A 19557-nucleotide genomic window follows, 5' to 3' on the forward strand; every position below is an offset into this window, starting at 1 on the left:
ATGAACATGACCTTGACATTTTTATGTTCACCGAAACCTGGTTACGTGGTGATGAAAGTGACCACTTCACCATTAGTGAAATTACACCACCGGGCTACAAGTTACATCAGACACCTTGGAAGTCCTGAAAGGGAGGGGGTGTTGCAGTCATGTCGAAGACTAATTTGAAAATGGTAAAGGAAAAGCATTACCAACCATTCAAATCATTTGAGTATATAGAAACATATATGAACCACGCATCTGAGAACTGGAAACTGATAGTCATTTACTGCCCTCCAGCTACTCAAAAGAAAACCTCAACCACCAGCATTTTCCTTGATGAGTTCGCATTATTCATTTCCAACCAATCGCTATCAACTAAGAAACTGTTGATTACAGGAGACTTCAACATTCACATGGATAACAACGAGGATCCTCACGCTCGTCGATTTAAAGAAATCCTTGATAATGCAAACTTGACGCAACACGTTAACGTTCCAACACACAATCACGGCCATATTCTTGATCTAGTAATTACAAGATCATCGGAAAGTATACCAAGTAACCTAAGAATTCACGATCCAGTTATATCCGACCACTATGCGGTTACATTCATTCTTCCGCTCAGAAAACCCGCCCCTGAAAGGAAAAAAGGTTATAGTATGCCGTTATAAAGACATCACCATCGCAGATTTTTGTAGTACGCTTGAAACTTCACAAATCGTAAAGTCACCAGCTTTAACTCTGTCTTCACTCGTGGAGCAATACAACAATTCTCTGATAAATGCTCTTAACTTCCATGCACCAGAGAAAAGCAAAACAATCACGATCAGGCATAACACCAGATGGTACACACATGAAGTTGCAGAAATGAAACGAGAGAAAAGGAAAGCGGAAAGATGATGGCGAACAACTCAGCTTACAATCCACAGAGAAATATACAGAAATCGTTGTAAATCACTTCACCGATTGATAGCAAGCAAGAAAACAGACTACTTTACCACATTGATTAAGGAGAAAGAAACTGACCAGAAATCACTATTTTCTATTATCAACTCACTAATCCACCGGAAAACAGATGTACCACTCAGCTCAGGAACTTGCAGAACGATTGTCGAATTTCTTTGCGGAGAAGATACAGAAGATACGAATTGACCTTCAAAGAACTCGGCCAACAACTGTTGCACATAAAGTACATCGAAACATTGAAAATAACCTAACACATTTTTGTCCAGCTACTGTCGATGAAATCAGGAAGATAATAGCCCAATCACCAAATAAATCCTGCATCCTAGACCCGATTCCAACCCTACTACTGAAGAAATGTCTCGATACCATATCCCCAGCAATAACCAACATAGTGAATCTTTCGCTGTCTACAGGCACCTTCCCAGATAAGTTTAAAACAGCCATCATCTCTCCACTGCTAAAGAAACCCAATTTAGACCAGGACATCCTCAAGAACTTCAGACCAGTGTCAAATTTACCCGTTATCTCAAAGGTCGTCGAAAAAGTTGTTGCGAAAAGACTTTTGAATCATGTGCATTCTAACAATCTTGCCGAACCGATGCAGTCCGCCTACAAGAAAGCACACAGTACAGAGACCGCACTTATACGAGTTCAAAATGACATACTTATGGCTTTAGATCAACATCAAATGGTTATGCTTGTACTCCTAGATCTTTCTGCGGCATTCTATATGATAGACCATAATGTACTCCTCTCTCACCTGTCCGATTCAATGGGCATAAATGGTACAGCATTATCCTAGTTTAAATCATATCTCACAAACAGACAGCAAACAGTCCACATAAATGGGTCACCATCCAAACCGAAAGTAATACAATACGGCGTTCCTCAAGGCTCTGTTCTTGGACCTATTTTGTTTACCATATACACATCACCACTCGGGGACATCATTCGACAACGTGGCATAAAATTCCATCTGTATGCTGATGATAGTCAGTTATACATGAGTTTTGAATTTATCAACATGGACCGAAGTATCTCCGACATGGAAAACCTCACAGCAGAGATACACCATTGGATGACCACAAACCTACTTAAGCTGAATTCTGACAAAACGGAATTGTTATTTTTCGGTTCTTGTCAAAATCTGTCTAAATTGTCAGCACTGAAACCATCGATGGAGATAAGTGACTCTACCATATAAGTCCAACTACATCAGCCAGAAACCTCGGTATTCAACTTGACAGCTGGGTTAATATGGACAATCAAGTAAATGCACTTTGCAAAGCAGCTTATTTTCACATCAGGAATATTAGTGCAATTCGGAAATATCTAACTGAAGACACAGCCAAACACCTGGTGCATGCGTTAGTAACATCCAGACTAGACTATGGAAATAGTCTCCTCTACGGCATCACCCAACGAAATATAAACAAACTCCAACTCATCCACAACACCTCGGCTCGCCTTATTACCAGAACAAAGAAACATGACCACATCACCGATATATAACGTAAACTCCATTGGCTTCCAATAACCGAACGAATCAAATTCAAGATCCTACTCCTGACCTATTGCGTCCTCAACGGTACTGCCCCATCATATCTGTGTGATCTTCTCACTGTGTATAAACCAGCCCGCTGCCTTCGTTCGAGTAATCAACAACAACTAGTTGTACCGAGAGTTGCATCAAAGTCGTTTGGAAATCGCGCCTTCTACTACGCTGCACTGAAGCTTTGGAACAATCTCCCATGCCACATCAGACAATGCACAGAAATTGACAATTTCAAACGCAAGTTGAAAACTCACCTTTTCACCCAGATTTACAGTGTGTAATCTAAATTGAATTACTCTTACCAATCATTTATTTAGATTTAGTCGATTTAGATGTACTCTTTAAATCATTTTAAATCATTATAACGTTGCCATTTTTTTTTACAGCCATACTTGTAATTGCAGTAGCTTTTGATTTATTTCAAATGTGAAGCGCTTATGAGCACTGTCGTGGATATATGGCGCTATATAAATGTTTATTATTATTATTATTATTATTATATTATTATAAAACTACACTCTATGTAAGCACGTTCACATGATATGCAAGTCAATTTAGTACCACCTCCGTCAAATAAGCCATATTCGCCAGTATCTAACTAAGGAAGTCTGTCAGATGTTAATACATGCTCTAATCACATCAAAACTAGATTACTGTAATGCACTCCTGTGTGGTCTACCATCTTCATCCATTCTACCACTTCAGCATGCCCTGAACTCAGCAGCCAGAATTGTGTCTCGCACTCGGAAATATCACCACGTAACCCCTATACTTATGGAATTACACTGGCTACCAGTATACTACAGAATCCAATTACAAGATCCTGCTACTCACATACAAAGCTCTGAACAACACTGCTCCTGTCTATATATCTGATCTAATCAACCTGAAAGTATCATCCAGAGTTCTCCGATCAAACGACAAAATCCTACTTCATGTACCACGGAGTAACCGGAAGACCTATGGTGATCGTGCTTTCTCGCGTACCGCCCCCCTTCGCTTGGAACAATGTCCCTCTAGAAGTGCGCCAGTCACCCAGCCTTGATATTTTTAAGAAGCGCATCAAGACTTATCTGTTTAGCAGAGCCTACTGACATCTCTATATATCCACACTTTTGTGAAGCACCATTGAACATTGCTATGTAGTGGAGTTTGGTGCTATATAAATCTCTTTGATTGATTGATTGATTGATTGCTCATATTAGAGATGTGCGTTTTTGGTCCAAAAACGTAAACTCAAAAATTACAAAAAACTATCCTGTATCTGTACACTTTAATTATTACCAATGATGACAGTGTATCACAACTATCCTGTATCTGTACACTTTATTGCCAATGGTCACAATGTATCACAACTATCCTGTATCTGTACACTTTATTACCAATGGTCAGAGTGTATCACAACTATCCTATATCTGTACACTTTATTACTAATGGTCAGAGTGTATCACAACTATCCTGTATCTGTACGCTTTATTACCAATGGTCAGAGTGTATCACAACTATCCTGTATCTGTACGCTTTATTACCAATGGTCAGAGTGTATCACAACTATCCTGTATCTGTACACTTTATTACCAATGGTCAGAGTGTATCACAACTATCTTGTATCTGTACACTTTATTACCAATGGTCAGAGTGTATCACAACTATCTTGTATCTGTACACTTTATTACCAATGGTCAGAGTGTATCACAACTATCCTGTATCTGTACACTTTATTACCAATGGTCAGAGTGTATCACAACTATCCTGTATCTGTACACTTTATTACCAATGGTCATTGTGTATCACAACTATCCTGTATCTGTACACTTTATTACCAATGGTCACTGTGTATCACAACTATCCTGTATCTGTACACTTTATTACTAATGGTCAGAGTGTATCACAACTATCCTGTATCTGTACACTTTATTACGAATGGCCAGAGTGTATCACAACTATCCTGTATCTGTACACATTATTACCAATGGTCAGAGTGTATCACAACTATCCTGTATCTGTACACTTTATTACCAATGGTCAGAGTGCATCACAACTATCCTGTATCTGTACACTTTATTACCAATGGTCATTGTGTATCACAACTATCCTGTATCTGTACACTTTATTACCAATGGTCACAGTGTATCACAACTACCCTGTATCTGTACACTTTATTACCAATGGTCAGAGTGTATCACAACTATCCTGTATCTGTACACTTTATTACCAATGGTCAGAGTGTATCACAACTATCCTGTATCTGTACACTTTATTACCAATGGTCAGAGTGTATCACAACTATCCTGTATCTGTACACTTTATTACCAATGGTCAGAGTGTATCACAACTATCCTGTATCTGTACACTTTATTACCAATGGTCACAATGTATCACAACTATCCTGTATCTGTACGCTTTATTACCAATGGTCAGAGTGTATCACAACTATCCTGTATCTGTACACTTTATTACCAATGGTCACAATGTATCACAACTATCCTGTATCTGTACACTTTATTACCAATGGTCAGAGTGTATCACAACTATCCTGTATCTGTACACTTTATTACCAATGGTCAGAGTGTATCACAACTATCTTGTATCTGTACACTTTATTACCAATGGTCAGAGTGTATCACAACTATCTTGTATCTGTACACTTTATTACCAATGGTCAGAGTGTATCACAACTATCCTGTATCTGTACACTTTATTACCAATGGTCAGAGTGTATCACAACTATCCTGTATCTGTACACTTTATTACCAATGGTCATTGTGTATCACAACTATCCTGTATCTGTACACTTTATTACCAATGGTCACTGTGTATCACAACTATCCTGTATCTGTACACTTTATTACTAATGGTCAGAGTGTATCACAACTATCCTGTATCTGTACACTTTATTACGAATGGTCAGAGTGTATCACAACTATCCTGTATCTGTACACATTATTACCAATGGTCAGAGTGTATCACAACTATCCTGTATCTGTACACTTTATTACCAATGGTCAGAGTGCATCACAACTATCCTGTATCTGTACACTTTATTACCAATGGTCATTGTGTATCACAACTATCCTGTATCTGTACACTTTATTACCAATGGTCACAGTGTATCACAACTATCCTGTATCTGTACACTTTATTACCAATGGTCAGAGTGTATCACAACTATCCTGTATCTGTACACTTTATTACCAATGGTCAGAGTGTATCACAACTATCCTGTATCTGTACACTTTATTACCAATGGTCAGAGTGTATCACAACTATCCTGTATCTGTACACTTTATTACCAATGGTCAGAGTGTATCACAACTATCCTGTATCTGTACACTTTATTACCAATGGTCACAATGTATCACAACTATCCTGTATCTGTACACTTTATTACCAATGGTCACTGTATCACAACTATCCTGTATCTGTACACTTTATTACCAATGGTCACTGTGTATCACAACTATCCTGTATCTGTACACTTTATTACCAATGGTCAGAGTGTATCACAACTATCCTGTATCTGTACACTTTATTACCAATGGTCAGAGTGTATCACAACTATCCTGTATCTGTACACTTTATTACCAATGGTCAGAGTGTATCACAACTATCCTGTATCTGTACACTTTATTACCAATGGTCAGAGTGTATCACAACTATCCTGTATCGGTACACTTTATTACCAATGGTCACAATGTATCACAACTATCCTGTATCTGTACACTTTATTACCAATGGTCATTGTGTATCACAATTATCCTGTATCTGTACACTTTATTACCAATGGTCAGAGTGTATCACAACTATCCTGTATCTGTACACTTTATTACTAATGGTCAGAGTGTATCACAACTATCCTGTATCTGTACACTTTATTACCAATGGTCAGAGTGTATCACAACTATCCTGTATCTGTACACTTTATTACCAATGGTCACAATGTATCACAACTATCCTGTATCTGTACACTTTATTACCAATGGTCACAGTGTATCACAACTATCCTGTATCTGTACACTTTATTACCAATGGTCATTGTGTATCACAACTATCCTGTATCTGTACACTTTATTACCAATGGTCACAGTGTATCACAACTATCCTGTATCTGTACACTTTATTACCAATGGTCACAGTGTATCACAACTATCCTGTATCTGTACACTTTATTACCAATGGTCAGAGTGTATCACAACTATCCTGTATCTGTACACTTTATTACCAATGGTCAGAGTGTATCACAACTATCCTGTATCTGTACACTTTATTACCAATGGTCAGAGTGTATCACAACTATCCTGTATCTGTACACTTTATTACCAATGGTCACAATGTATCACAACTATCCTGTATCTGTACACTTTATTACCAATGGTCACTGTATCACAACTATCCTGTATCTGTACACTTTATTACCAATGGTCACTGTGTATCACAACTATCCTGTATCTGTACACTTTATTACCAATGGTCAGAGTGTATCACAACTATCCTGTATCTGTACACTTTATTACCAATGGTCAGAGTGTATCACAACTATCCTGTATCTGTACACTTTATTACCAATGGTCAGAGTGTATCACAACTATCCTGTATCTGTACACTTTATTACCAATGGTCAGAGTGTATCACAACTATCCTGTATCGGTACACTTTATTACCAATGGTCACAATGTATCACAACTATCCTGTATCTGTACACTTTATTACCAATGGTCATTGTGTATCACAATTATCCTGTATCTGTACACTTTATTACCAATGGTCAGAGTGTATCACAACTATCCTGTATCTGTACACTTTATTACTAATGGTCAGAGTGTATCACAACTATCCTGTATCTGTACACTTTATTACCAATGGTCACAGTGTATCACAACTATCCTGTATCTGTACACTTTATTACCAATGGTCAGAGTGTATCACAACTATCCTGTATCTGTACACTTTATTACCAATGGTCAGAGTGTATCACAACTATCCTGTATCTGTACACTTTATTACCAATGGTCAGAGTGTATCACAACTATCCTGTATCTGTACACTTTATTACCAATGGTCACAATGTATCACAACTATCCTGTATCTGTACACTTTATTACCAATGGTCACTGTATCACAACTATCCTGTATCTGTACACTTTATTACCAATGGTCACTGTGTATCACAACTATCCTGTATCTGTACACTTTATTACCAATGGTCAGAGTGTATCACATCTATCCTGTATCTGTACACTTTATTACCAATGGTCAGAGTGTATCACAACTATCCTGTATCTGTACACTTTATTACCAATGGTCAGAGTGTATCACAACTATCCTGTATCTGTACACTTTATTACCAATGGTCAGAGTGTATCACAACTATCCTGTATCGGTACACTTTATTACCAATGGTCACAATGTATCACAACTATCCTGTATCTGTACACTTTATTACCAATGGTCATTGTGTATCACAATTATCCTGTATCTGTACACTTTATTACCAATGGTCAGAGTGTATCACAACTATCCTGTATCTGTACACTTTATTACTAATGGTCAGAGTGTATCACAACTATCCTGTATCTGTACACTTTATTACCAATGGTCAGAGTGTATCACAACTATCCTGTATCTGTACACTTTATTACCAATGGTCACAATGTATCACAACTATCCTGTATCTGTACACTTTATTACCAATGGTCACAGTGTATCACAACTATCCTGTATCTGTACACTTTATTACCAATGGTCATTGTGTATCACAACTATCCTGTATCTGTACACTTTATTACCAATGGTCACAGTGTATCACAACTATCCTGTATCTGTACACTTTATTACCAATGGTCACAGTGTATCACAACTATCCTGTATCTGTACACTTTATTACCAATGGTCAGAGTGTATCACAACTATCCTGTATCTGTACACTTTATTACCAATGGTCAGAGTGTATCACAACTATCCTGTATCTGTACACTTTATTACCAATGGTCAGAGTGTATCACAACTATCCTGTATCTGTACACTTTATTACCAATGGTCAGAGTGTATCACAACTATCCTGTATCTGTACACTTTATTACCAATGGTCAGAGTGTATCACAACTATCCTGTATCTGTACACTTTATTACCAATGGTCAGAGTGTATCACAACTATCCTGTATCTGTACACTTTATTACCAATGGTCAGAGTGTATCACAACTATCCTGTATCTGTACACTTTATTACCAATGGTCACAATGTATCACAACTATCCTGTATCTGTACACTTTATTACCAATGGTCAGAGTGTATCACAACTATCCTGTATCTGTACACTTTATTACCAATGGTCAGAGTGTATCACAACTATCCTGTATCTGTACACTTTATTACCAATGGTCACAATGTATCACAACTATCCTGTATCTGTACGCTTTATTACCAATGGTCAGAGTGTATCACAACTATCCTGTATCTGTACACTTTATTACCAATGGTCACAATGTATCACAACTTTCCTGTATCTGTACACTTTATTACCAATGGTCAGAGTGTATCACAACTATCCTGTATCTGTACACTTTATTACCAATGGTCAGAGTGTATCACAACTATCCTGTATCTGTACACTTTATTACCAATGGTCAGAGTGTATCACAACTATCTTGTATCTGTACACTTTATTACCAATGGTCAGAGTGTATCACAACTATCCTGTATCTGTACACTTTATTACCAATGGTCAGAGTGTATCACAACTATCCTGTATCTGTACACTTTATTACCAATGGTCATTGTGTATCACAACTATCCTGTATCTGTACACTTTATTACCAATGGTCACTGTGTATCACAACTATCCTGTATCTGTACACTTTATTACCAATGGTCACTGTGTATCACAACTATCCTGTATCTGTACACTTTATTACCAATGGTCAGAGTGTATCACAACTATCCTGTATCTGTACACTTTATTACCAATGGTCATTGTGTATCACAACTATCCTGTATCTGTACACTTTATTACCAATGGTCACAGTGTATCACAACTATCCTGTATCTGTACACTTTATTACCAATGGTCACAGTGTATCACAACTATCCTGTATCTGTACACTTTATTACCAATGGTCAGAGTGTATCACAACTATCCTGTATCTGTACACTTTATTACCAATGGTCAGAGTGTATCACAACTATCCTGTATCTGTACACTTTATTACCAATGGTCAGAGTGTATCACAACTATCCTGTATCTGTACACTTTATTACCAATGGTCACAATGTATCACAACTATCCTGTATCTGTACACTTTGTTACCAATGGTCACTGTATCACAACTATCCTGTATCTGTACACTTTATTACCAATGGTCACTGTGTATCACAACTATCCTGTATCTGTACACTTTATTACCAATGGTCAGAGTGTATCACAACTATCCTGTATCTGTACACTTTATTACCAATGGTCAGAGTGTATCACAACTATCCTGTATCTGTACACTTTATTACCAATGGTCAGTGTATCACAACTATCCTGTATCTGTACACTTTATTACCAATGGTCAGAGTGTATCACAACTATCCTGTATCTGTACACTTTATTACCAATGGTCACAATGTATCACAACTATCCTGTATCTGTACACTTTATTACCAATGGTCATTGTGTATCACAATTATCCTGTATCTGTACACTTTATTACCAATGGTCAGAGTGTATCACAACTATCCTGTATCTGTACACTTTATTACTAATGGTCAGAGTGTATCACAACTATCCTGTATCTGTACACTTTATTACCAATGGTCAGAGTGTATCACAACTATCCTGTATCTGTACACTTTATTACCAATGGTCACAATGTATCACAACTATCCTGTATCTGTACACTTTATTACCAATGGTCACAGTGTATCACAACTATCCTGTATCTGTACACTTTATTACCAATGGTCAGAGTGTATCACAACTATCCTGTATCTGTACACTTTATTACCAATGGTCACAATGTATCACAACTATCCTGTATCTGTACACTTTATTACCAATGGTCATTGTGTATCACAATTATCCTGTATCTGTACACTTTATTACCAATGGTCAGAGTGTATCACAACTATCCTGTATCTGTACACTTTATTACTAATGGTCAGAGTGTATCACAACTATCCTGTATCTGTACACTTTATTACCAATGGTCAGAGTGTATCACAACTATCCTGTATCTGTACACTTTATTACCAATGGTCAGAGTGTATCACAACTATCCTGTATCTGTACATTTTATTACCAATGGTCACAATGTATCACAACTATCCTGTATCTGTACACTTTATTACCAATGGTCACAGTGTATCACAACTATCCTGTATCTGTACACTTTATTACCAATGGTCAGAGTGTATCACAACTATCCTGTATCTGTACACTTTATTACCAATGGTCAGAGTGTATCACAACTATCCTGTATCTGTACACTTTATTACCAATGGTCAGAGTGTATCACAACTATCCTGTATCTGTACACTTTATTACCAATGGTCAGAGTGTATCACAACTATCCTGTATCTGTACACTTTATTACCAATGGTCAGAGTGTATCACAACTATCCTGTATCTGTACACTTTATTACCAATGGTCAGAGTGTATCACAACTATCCTGTATCTGTACACTTTAATACCAATGGTCAGAGTGTATCACAAATATCCTGTATCTGTACACATTATTACCAATGGTCAGAGTGTATCACAACTATCCTGTATCTGTACACTTTATTACTAATGGTCAGAGTGTATCACAACTATCCTATATCTGTACACTTTATTACCAATGGTCAGAGTGTATCACAACTATCCTGTATCTGTACACATTATTACCAATGGTCATTGTGTATCACAACTATCCTGTATCTGTACACTTTATTACCAATGGTCAGAGTGTATCACAACTATCCTATATCTGTACACTTTATTACCAATGGTCAGAGTGTATCACAACTATCCTGTATCTGTACACTTTATTACTAATGGTCAGAGTGTATCACAACTATCCTGTATCTGTACACTTTATTACCAATGGTCACTGTGTATCTTGCCTATGACTTTCATCAAAAATATTAATTTGAAACATTAAAGATTATAGTAATTGATAAGGACTGTATTACTTCTGACTTCTGTATTCCTATGCAATGTTGTGACGTCCCAAACCTAAATGGAAATCTGTGAAGACATTTTTTAGATGATGTGTAAAATATCCCAGGGAGCAATGGATTATTTCTAGCCCAACAAATTTAAATATTGTAAAAAGAAAATATGCCGTGATCCTGTCAGCTGAGACATTTTAAAGTCCTGCATAAAAATTACATTGAATTAATATTTTTTACAGAGTGGTGATGATGTTGATATGCGAGGACGGCCATTGAAGACAACCTTGACAGAGAGTATGGCCCTTGAAGCATACCGTGCCACTGGTGGTGCTTTAGAACAACCTTGGCCTATACCTGAAAAAAGACAAGTATCTAGGAGGTAAGTCAAAACTGAGGATGGGGTAGTGAGGAGGTAGTGGTGGGAGCCAGGAGAACTTTGTCTTGGTGCAATCATGCATTTATAATTTAGAAAAGTGGCTATTTTACATAAATTTGCATGCAATTTACATTATATCCATATTAGCATAATTTATGCAATTAAATATCATGTAAGGCCAGAAAAAATGGAAAACTCTCGCATTATTTTAGCCACCCCTTCTGTCACCTACACGACAGTGGAGATATAAAACTATATGGTACAATGATGCATTATATAACAGTGATAACCAACTACAATTATAATACTCCAACCGAGATTACTTACAAAGGACGTGGATTTCACATGCATAAGGAGATGTCTCCTAATGAGCTCTAACCTACACGGAGTATTTAGCCAGCCACCTTCCATCTTGTTTTGGGAGAAAGACAATTATCACCTTGATTGCTATTGATTGGAATGAGATACCTCCGAAGATTAAAAAAACCCTGAAAATAAGACAATGTAGGAGGCCATTTGGAGGCATAAAATATCAAACCATGGACATAATGTTTGAATATGGTATTAAAATACCAGAATTGAGACAATGCTGTGCAGTACATATTATCTGGAAGTGTTTTTTGATGTGGCAAAGCTGATTGCAGATGTGCACTTGGTGAATGACTTCTCCTGAAGTTTAATTTGGTTCAAAAAAATCCCGAATAAAGAGCAAAACATTTCAAGACTTTCAGACTTTCAGACTTTTGATGGACCAATGACTGCTCAGCACATTTCCCATGGTCGTAAACCTTTGCTCAATTCTTTTTAGTGCACATTTGGATGTGCAACAGCTTAATTTGATCTCAATTCATGCTTGTATGCATCATCAGAGCCAAGTAAACCACTGTATAAGATATTATATAATTTGGAATAAACTCATGATGTATATTGTTACAAGTATTATTCAGAAAATATAAAGAAATCTTAATTTTGAAACAAAGTGTGCATTTTTAGGGCTCAAACTTCAAAGTTAACATAATTTTGCATTAGGAGCATTTTGCCCCTAAGCTAAAATTTTAGGAGCAAAACTAAAAACTTTAGGGGCATTTTTGGAAGCCCATGAAAACTAAACTACATTGTAAAATTATTTTTGAAAACACATTGAAATTTACTTTGTAACCACTTGTTTCATTTTTAGAAATGTTGCACTGCTGTGTTTTTACATTACATGTTTTTGTGAAGTTATACTCATATACCACTACATCGTCAGTGTATGGTTTAGTGTGGCTAGCTCCTATCATTCACTCTCCAATTTCATGACAAGAGTTTATGAAAAAAAAAATTGAAAAAACCCTCCCCTGACTTTAAAAAGTACCAAATGTGAACAGAAAACTTACAAATAATACAGTCAAACAAACTTAAAAATAATTAATTTGTATTAATTACTGTTGCTTGCTGTGTAACATGATTTTCTATATCAAATGACAGCAAGTTACATCGTAAACTTGATACGGAAAGATGACATTGGGTGTCCTTGAAACTAAAACTACGAACAATGTCAAAGTGAGGATGCTTTAAATACCACTGTAATTATTTTCTGATTTGCACAACAAGTTCACTCTTCATGTCTGACCGGGCACACATGCATCAGCCGTCTATAGTGGCCATGCCAGTGATCACGCATTGATTCAGTGCCCAACATTCACATGTGTCACTGTCAACATCATGCAACACGATCATGCTCCTCTAACAAGGCTTTTTTGGAATCAAAATACACATGTACTCATTTTGTTTCCATTTATCTAACCCAGTCTGTGCAGGTACAACGGGAAGTACATGTAGAACTAACATTTTGAACAGATTTTTTTTTCTGCCATTCCCAAAACTTTAATTTATGTCGGAACCAAGGTGAACTCAGTGGATTCTCCTTGTCATTATCATTATAATGAACATTGAAGTTTGTATTTTGATGTCGAAGGTACAGTTCTATTTACAAATTCATGGCCATTCTTTCCATAGCAAATTGTTGCTTCAAAATGAATTGCTAGTGTCAGCGCAATATGATAATTATATCAAACAACATTTCAACAAATGACAACGTCGAACACAATGGACACGACATCGTTTTTTTTTGGAGTTTCACTCTCTGACATTATTCCGACTTGCTGTCTTAGACTTTCAAGACTAATGTTACTCGTGGAAAATGCATAGTGCATTGTGCACACTTCTTTTGCACTTTCCTGCACAAAGGTTTTTTAAAGTTAAGCCAGCGCACAATAGAGACATATTAGTGAGGAGTCAGTGTAAGTACAGTCACCTTTTGACTTTAGTGAACCATCAATTCAAATTGTGTGCTAGGAATCGTCACGTAATATCACGATTTTAATATCGCGATGTATTTGAAAAGATGCTTGTTAGCACAACTGAACTTGTTCAGTAGTGCTATAGGGATCGCCCGGCATCTGTCTGTCTGTCTGTCTGTGTGTGTGTGTGTGTGTGTGTGTGTGTGTGTGTGTGTGTAAACAACTTATAGTCAAAAACCGCTGAACCGATTGCCATGATATTTGATGGGGCCATTACCTTGGGTGTCTAGTTGGGAAATTGTTCAAATCAAAATGATCGCATCACAGGTGTGTGATTTGAGTCAAAAAATGTGATTTTTGGTCAAAAACCTTAAACTCAGAAACTACTGGGCAGATTGGTGTGAAATTAGGTGGGAACATTCTTAAGGGGGTGTAAAGTAAGATTTGTTCATGACATGATGATTCCATCACTGATATGCAAATTAGGGCTAAAATGTATCTTTTTGGTTAAAAATCTATAATTCCAAAACTACTGAGCAAATTGGGCTGAAATTTAATGGAATGCATCTAGGGATGTATGGACGAAGAAATATTAAAGTGGCCATATGGATGAGAATTTGGTATTTATTTTGGATTTTTATTTGATAAAACAGCTTCACTATGTTTTTCTACTTGAAAAAATAATGCGAAAGAACATATACAAAGTCCATGTTCATAACTTAATGCATTGCAAAATGATGCAAAAAGCGTAAAAAGTTTGTTATTGTACGTACAATAACAAACATTTCACACATTGTTTAATGTTTTGCCGTTTATTGAGATGTGAACATAGACTTGGTATATGTTATTTCGCATTATTTTTTCAAGTAGAAAAACATAGTGAAGCTGTTTTATCAAACAAAAATCCAAAATAAATACCAAATTCTCATCCATATGGCCACTTTAAGCATACCATGATTCCATGACTGATATGCAAATTAGGTGTCGGAAACTAGCAACAAGACCACGCCCATAGCAACAGCCAAATGATAGCATATAAAGATAGCAACATGGTTGGATAGGCAACTGGATAGTCATTCAGCATTCACTTATTGTTAGCATGGACTACCATATGGATAAACATTTTTAAACACTGTACAGTTGTGCTACAACACCATTGGTGAAATGCACCATAATTTGATTGGTTTATAGTTAAAATTGGTGAAATGCACCATAATGTGATTGGTTTATAGTTAAAATTGGTGAAATGCACCATAATGTGATTGTTTTATAGTTAAAATTGGTGAAATGCACCATAATATGATTGTTTTATAGTTAAAATTGGTGAAATGCACCATAATATGATTGTTTTATAGTTAAAATTGGTGAAATGCACCATAATGTGATTGGTTTATAGTTAAAATTGGTGAAATGCACCATAATGTGATTGGTTTATAGTTAAAATTGGTGAAATGCACCATAATATGATTGTTTTATAGTTAAAATTGGTGAAATGCACCATAATGTGATTGGTTTATAGTTAAAATTGATGAAATGCACCATAATGTGATTGGTTTATAGTTAAAATTGGTGAAATGCACCATAATGTGATTGGTTTATAGTTAAAATTGGTGAAATGCACCATAATGTGATTGGTTTATCATGCAAATTTGATAAGCAGCTACATTATAATGTAATTGGTTTATAAGAAACAAGTGATGGATATGTGTTATGATGTGATGCGATGTGATGTGATGGGATGTGATGGGATGTGATTTGATTTGATTGGTTTACAAGGTGTATTTGAGATGCATAGTGATTTGATTGGTCTACAGGAAAGATTTTGATATGCATTGTTTTGATTGGTTTACAAGACTGACATATTTGATATGCATTGTGATTTGATTGGTCTATAGGAAAGATTTGTCTGGTGGTCATGGTGATTATCCTGGTAATTACAAATGCAGATCTGAGGCCGATATAAGCCAACTTAGTGGGAATTATCCAAGTCATGCTAATCCAAGGATTATTTTTATTTCATCAAGAATACCTGCAGCAGAGGTTAGTACTGGCCGGTCAGGTTTGAATACAGGTATTTAGGCAATGGTTGAGTATATAATATGTCCATGTATCTTACAACTGAGGTTGTCAATGTTTTCATGTTACAGTGGCAATTGATTTTCTCAGACATGTAGTATGCCGTTTCATTTATATCATGCACATAGGTGACATATCGTGTGGAACATATGCATGTCACTTTGTTTTGCGAAATATGCAAATTTTACCAAATGGCAGCTATATTTGGATTTCTAAATCAGTAATATCTATATGAACTCACTATGAACTTAGGTTCAGTACTGTAGTGCTATAGGGATCGCCCGGCGTCTGTCTGTCTGTCTGTCTGTCTGTCTGTCTGTCTGTGTGCGTGTGTGTGTGTGTATGTGTGTGTGTGTGTGTGTGTAAACAACTTAAAGTCAAAAAATGCTGAACCGATTGCCATGATATTTGGTGGGTTCATTATCTTGGGTGTTTAGTTAGGAAATTGTTCAAATAAAAAGGATCTTACCACCGGTATGTGATTTGGGTCAAAAAATGTGATTTTTTGGTCAAAAAACTACTGGGTAGATTGGGCTGAAATTTGGGTGAAACATTCTTCAGGGTGGTTTTAGTAAGAATTGTTCATGATACGATGGTCCCATGAGTGATATGCAAATTAGGGCTAAAAGTGTGTCTTTTTGGTAAAAAATCTATAATTCCAAAACCAATGAGCAGATTGGGCTGAAATGTAATGGGAATGTATCTAGGGATGTATGGATGAAGAAATATTAAGCATACAATGATTCCATAAGTGATATGCAAATTAGGTGTAAAAATGTTCATTTTTGGTCAAAAACTTATATCTCAAAAAGCACTTGGTCAATGAGTCTGAAACTTGGTGAGATGTTTCTGGATGTGTTATTCTGCAGATTTTCTCGAAAACGTTTTGATAACAGCCAAATAATCATATTGCAAAAATAACAACATGAATAGAAAAATAGACATATGAATAAACATTAAAAAAATGTATGGATATATGCCTAGCAACAAGACCACGCCCATAGCAACAGCCAAATAATCATGTATATTGCAAAGATAACAGGAATCGGAAGACAAATGAATAAACATTCAAAAAATGTATGCAAATGTGCCTAGCAACAAGACCACGCCCATAGCAACAGCCAAATGATCACATATATTGCAAAGATAACGGGGATTGATAGACAATTGAATAAACATTAAAAAATGTATGTAGATTTGCCTAGCAACAAGACCACGTCCTTAGCAACAGCCAAATAATCATGTATACTGCAAAAAGTAGCAAGAATTGAAAGGCAAATGACTAAACATTAAAAAAATGTATTCAAATGTGCCTAGCAACAAGACCGTGCCCATAGCAACAGTCAAATGATCACATATATTGTGAAGATAACGAGGATTAATAGACAAATTAATAAATTTTCAAAAATGTCTGTAAATATGCCTAGCAACAAGACCACGCCCATAGCAACAGCCAAATGATCACGTATATTGCAAAGATAATACACAATGAACAAAAACATTCAAAAATGTATGCAAATATATTTAACAACATGATCACATCCATAGCAACAGCCAACTGATCGCATATATCACAAAGATAGCAACATGGTTGGATAGGCATCTGGAAAGTCATTCAGCAAATGAACACCAATTGTTAGCATGGACTAGCATATGGATAAATATTTTTTAAAAATGTACAGTTGTGGTACAACACCATTGGCGGTATTTTTGAAGATTTAAAGTTGTAACCAAAACAAAATGTTCATACTTAATTTCCATCATAATAATCCAGCCATCCTATGTTGGAAGTGTACAAGACAAGTATAGCAACATCCTAATCAAACTTTAAAGGGATGTGTCTACAAGGTTTTGTACTTCTTTGATTTTTAAAATCAATTTGGAACCAAGTCATACCAATGCAACAGGTTTAACTTTCTTGGTTATTCGTTATTGTAATTAAATGCCAGCTACATTCAATTTATAGGTGATGAGACAGCTGTCTTACAACATCAAATGGAAATTCATTTGTGTTGGTAAACCATAGTATTCTATTTGAACTTTTGTTCCAAACACAACTTTGAAAATTTACCTGAAATTTTTGACTGCACACTTCAGTCTTTGTCAACAGATTCACCCGCTATTCAGTACACGTGACCTCTGCGGTCATGTGAGCCTAATAAGGGGTCATAGGTGCCTGGAAGTTTATATCACTCTCTGGTCTTACAACATATTACATAATCAAGTCATAAACCAAGCTGGCATGCTACACACTTTACCACCAGAGGAGATAGTAAAAGTAATCGTTATAGCTAATTAAAAATGTACTGTTCTCACTGTCTCAGCTAACGAGGACAAATCTACACATTCTCAACAAAGTTAAGCTCAATCTACTGGGTAATTTCAAAGTTGAAGATTTTTGTAGAAAAGCAATGATATAGAATAACAAACATCTCACCAAGTTTCAGACTCTTTCACCAAGTACTTTTTGAGATATAAGTTTTTGACCAAAATCCACATCTTTACACCTAAATTCCATATCACTGATGAGATCATTATGTGCTTAATATTTTATTTCATCTATACACCCCAAGATGCATCCCTATTAAATTTTAGTCCAATCTGCCCTGTAGTTTTGGAGTTAAAGACTTTTGACCAAAAAGATACATTTATAGCCCTAATTTGCATATAGCTGATGGGATCATCATGTTGTGAACAATTCTAAATCAAAACACCAAATTTGACACCGATTTGCCCTGTAGTTTTTGAGTTTAAGTTTTTTGATCAAAAATCACATTTTTTGACCTAAATCACACACCGGTGGTAAGATCATTTTGATTTGAACAATTTCCCAACTAGATACCCAAGGTAATATACCCATCAAATATCATGGTAATCATTCTGGCAGTTTTTGACTTTAAGTTTTTCACACACACACACACACACACACACACACACACACACACACACACACATCCACACACACGCACACACACACACACACACACACACAAACACACACACACAGACAGACAGACACTTAGCGATGCCTATAGCACTACTGAACCATATCAGTTCAGTTGTGCTAAAAAAACCATTTGTCATGATATTTGATAATTAACTTGGGTACCTAATTGGGAAATTGTTCAAATCAAAATGATCTTACCACCAGTGTGTGATTTGGGTTTTAAAAAAATGTGATT

General features: G+C 36.2%; 1 protein-coding gene across 3 annotated transcripts in view; it reads left to right on the forward strand.

The window, feature by feature from the left end:
• The window catches only part of LOC144454039 (epithelial cell-transforming sequence 2 oncogene-like), a 144066-nt gene that overhangs the window by 37950 nt on the left and 86559 nt on the right, over positions 1-19557 (forward strand). For all 3 annotated transcript variants that reach the window (XR_013482473.1, XM_078145451.1, XM_078145452.1), the window contains exons 7-8: positions 11881-12020; positions 16195-16339. Coding sequence is in view for 2 of the 3 variants with exons in the window: in XM_078145451.1 (XP_078001577.1) it covers positions 11881-12020; positions 16195-16339 (285 nt within the window). In the remaining variant the exon portion in view is untranslated. The remainder of the gene's footprint in view (positions 1-11880; positions 12021-16194; positions 16340-19557) is intronic.

Source organism: Glandiceps talaboti, chromosome 3, assembly GCF_964340395.1.
Source record: "Glandiceps talaboti chromosome 3, keGlaTala1.1, whole genome shotgun sequence".
Classification (NCBI taxonomy): Eukaryota; Metazoa; Hemichordata; class Enteropneusta; family Spengelidae; genus Glandiceps; species Glandiceps talaboti.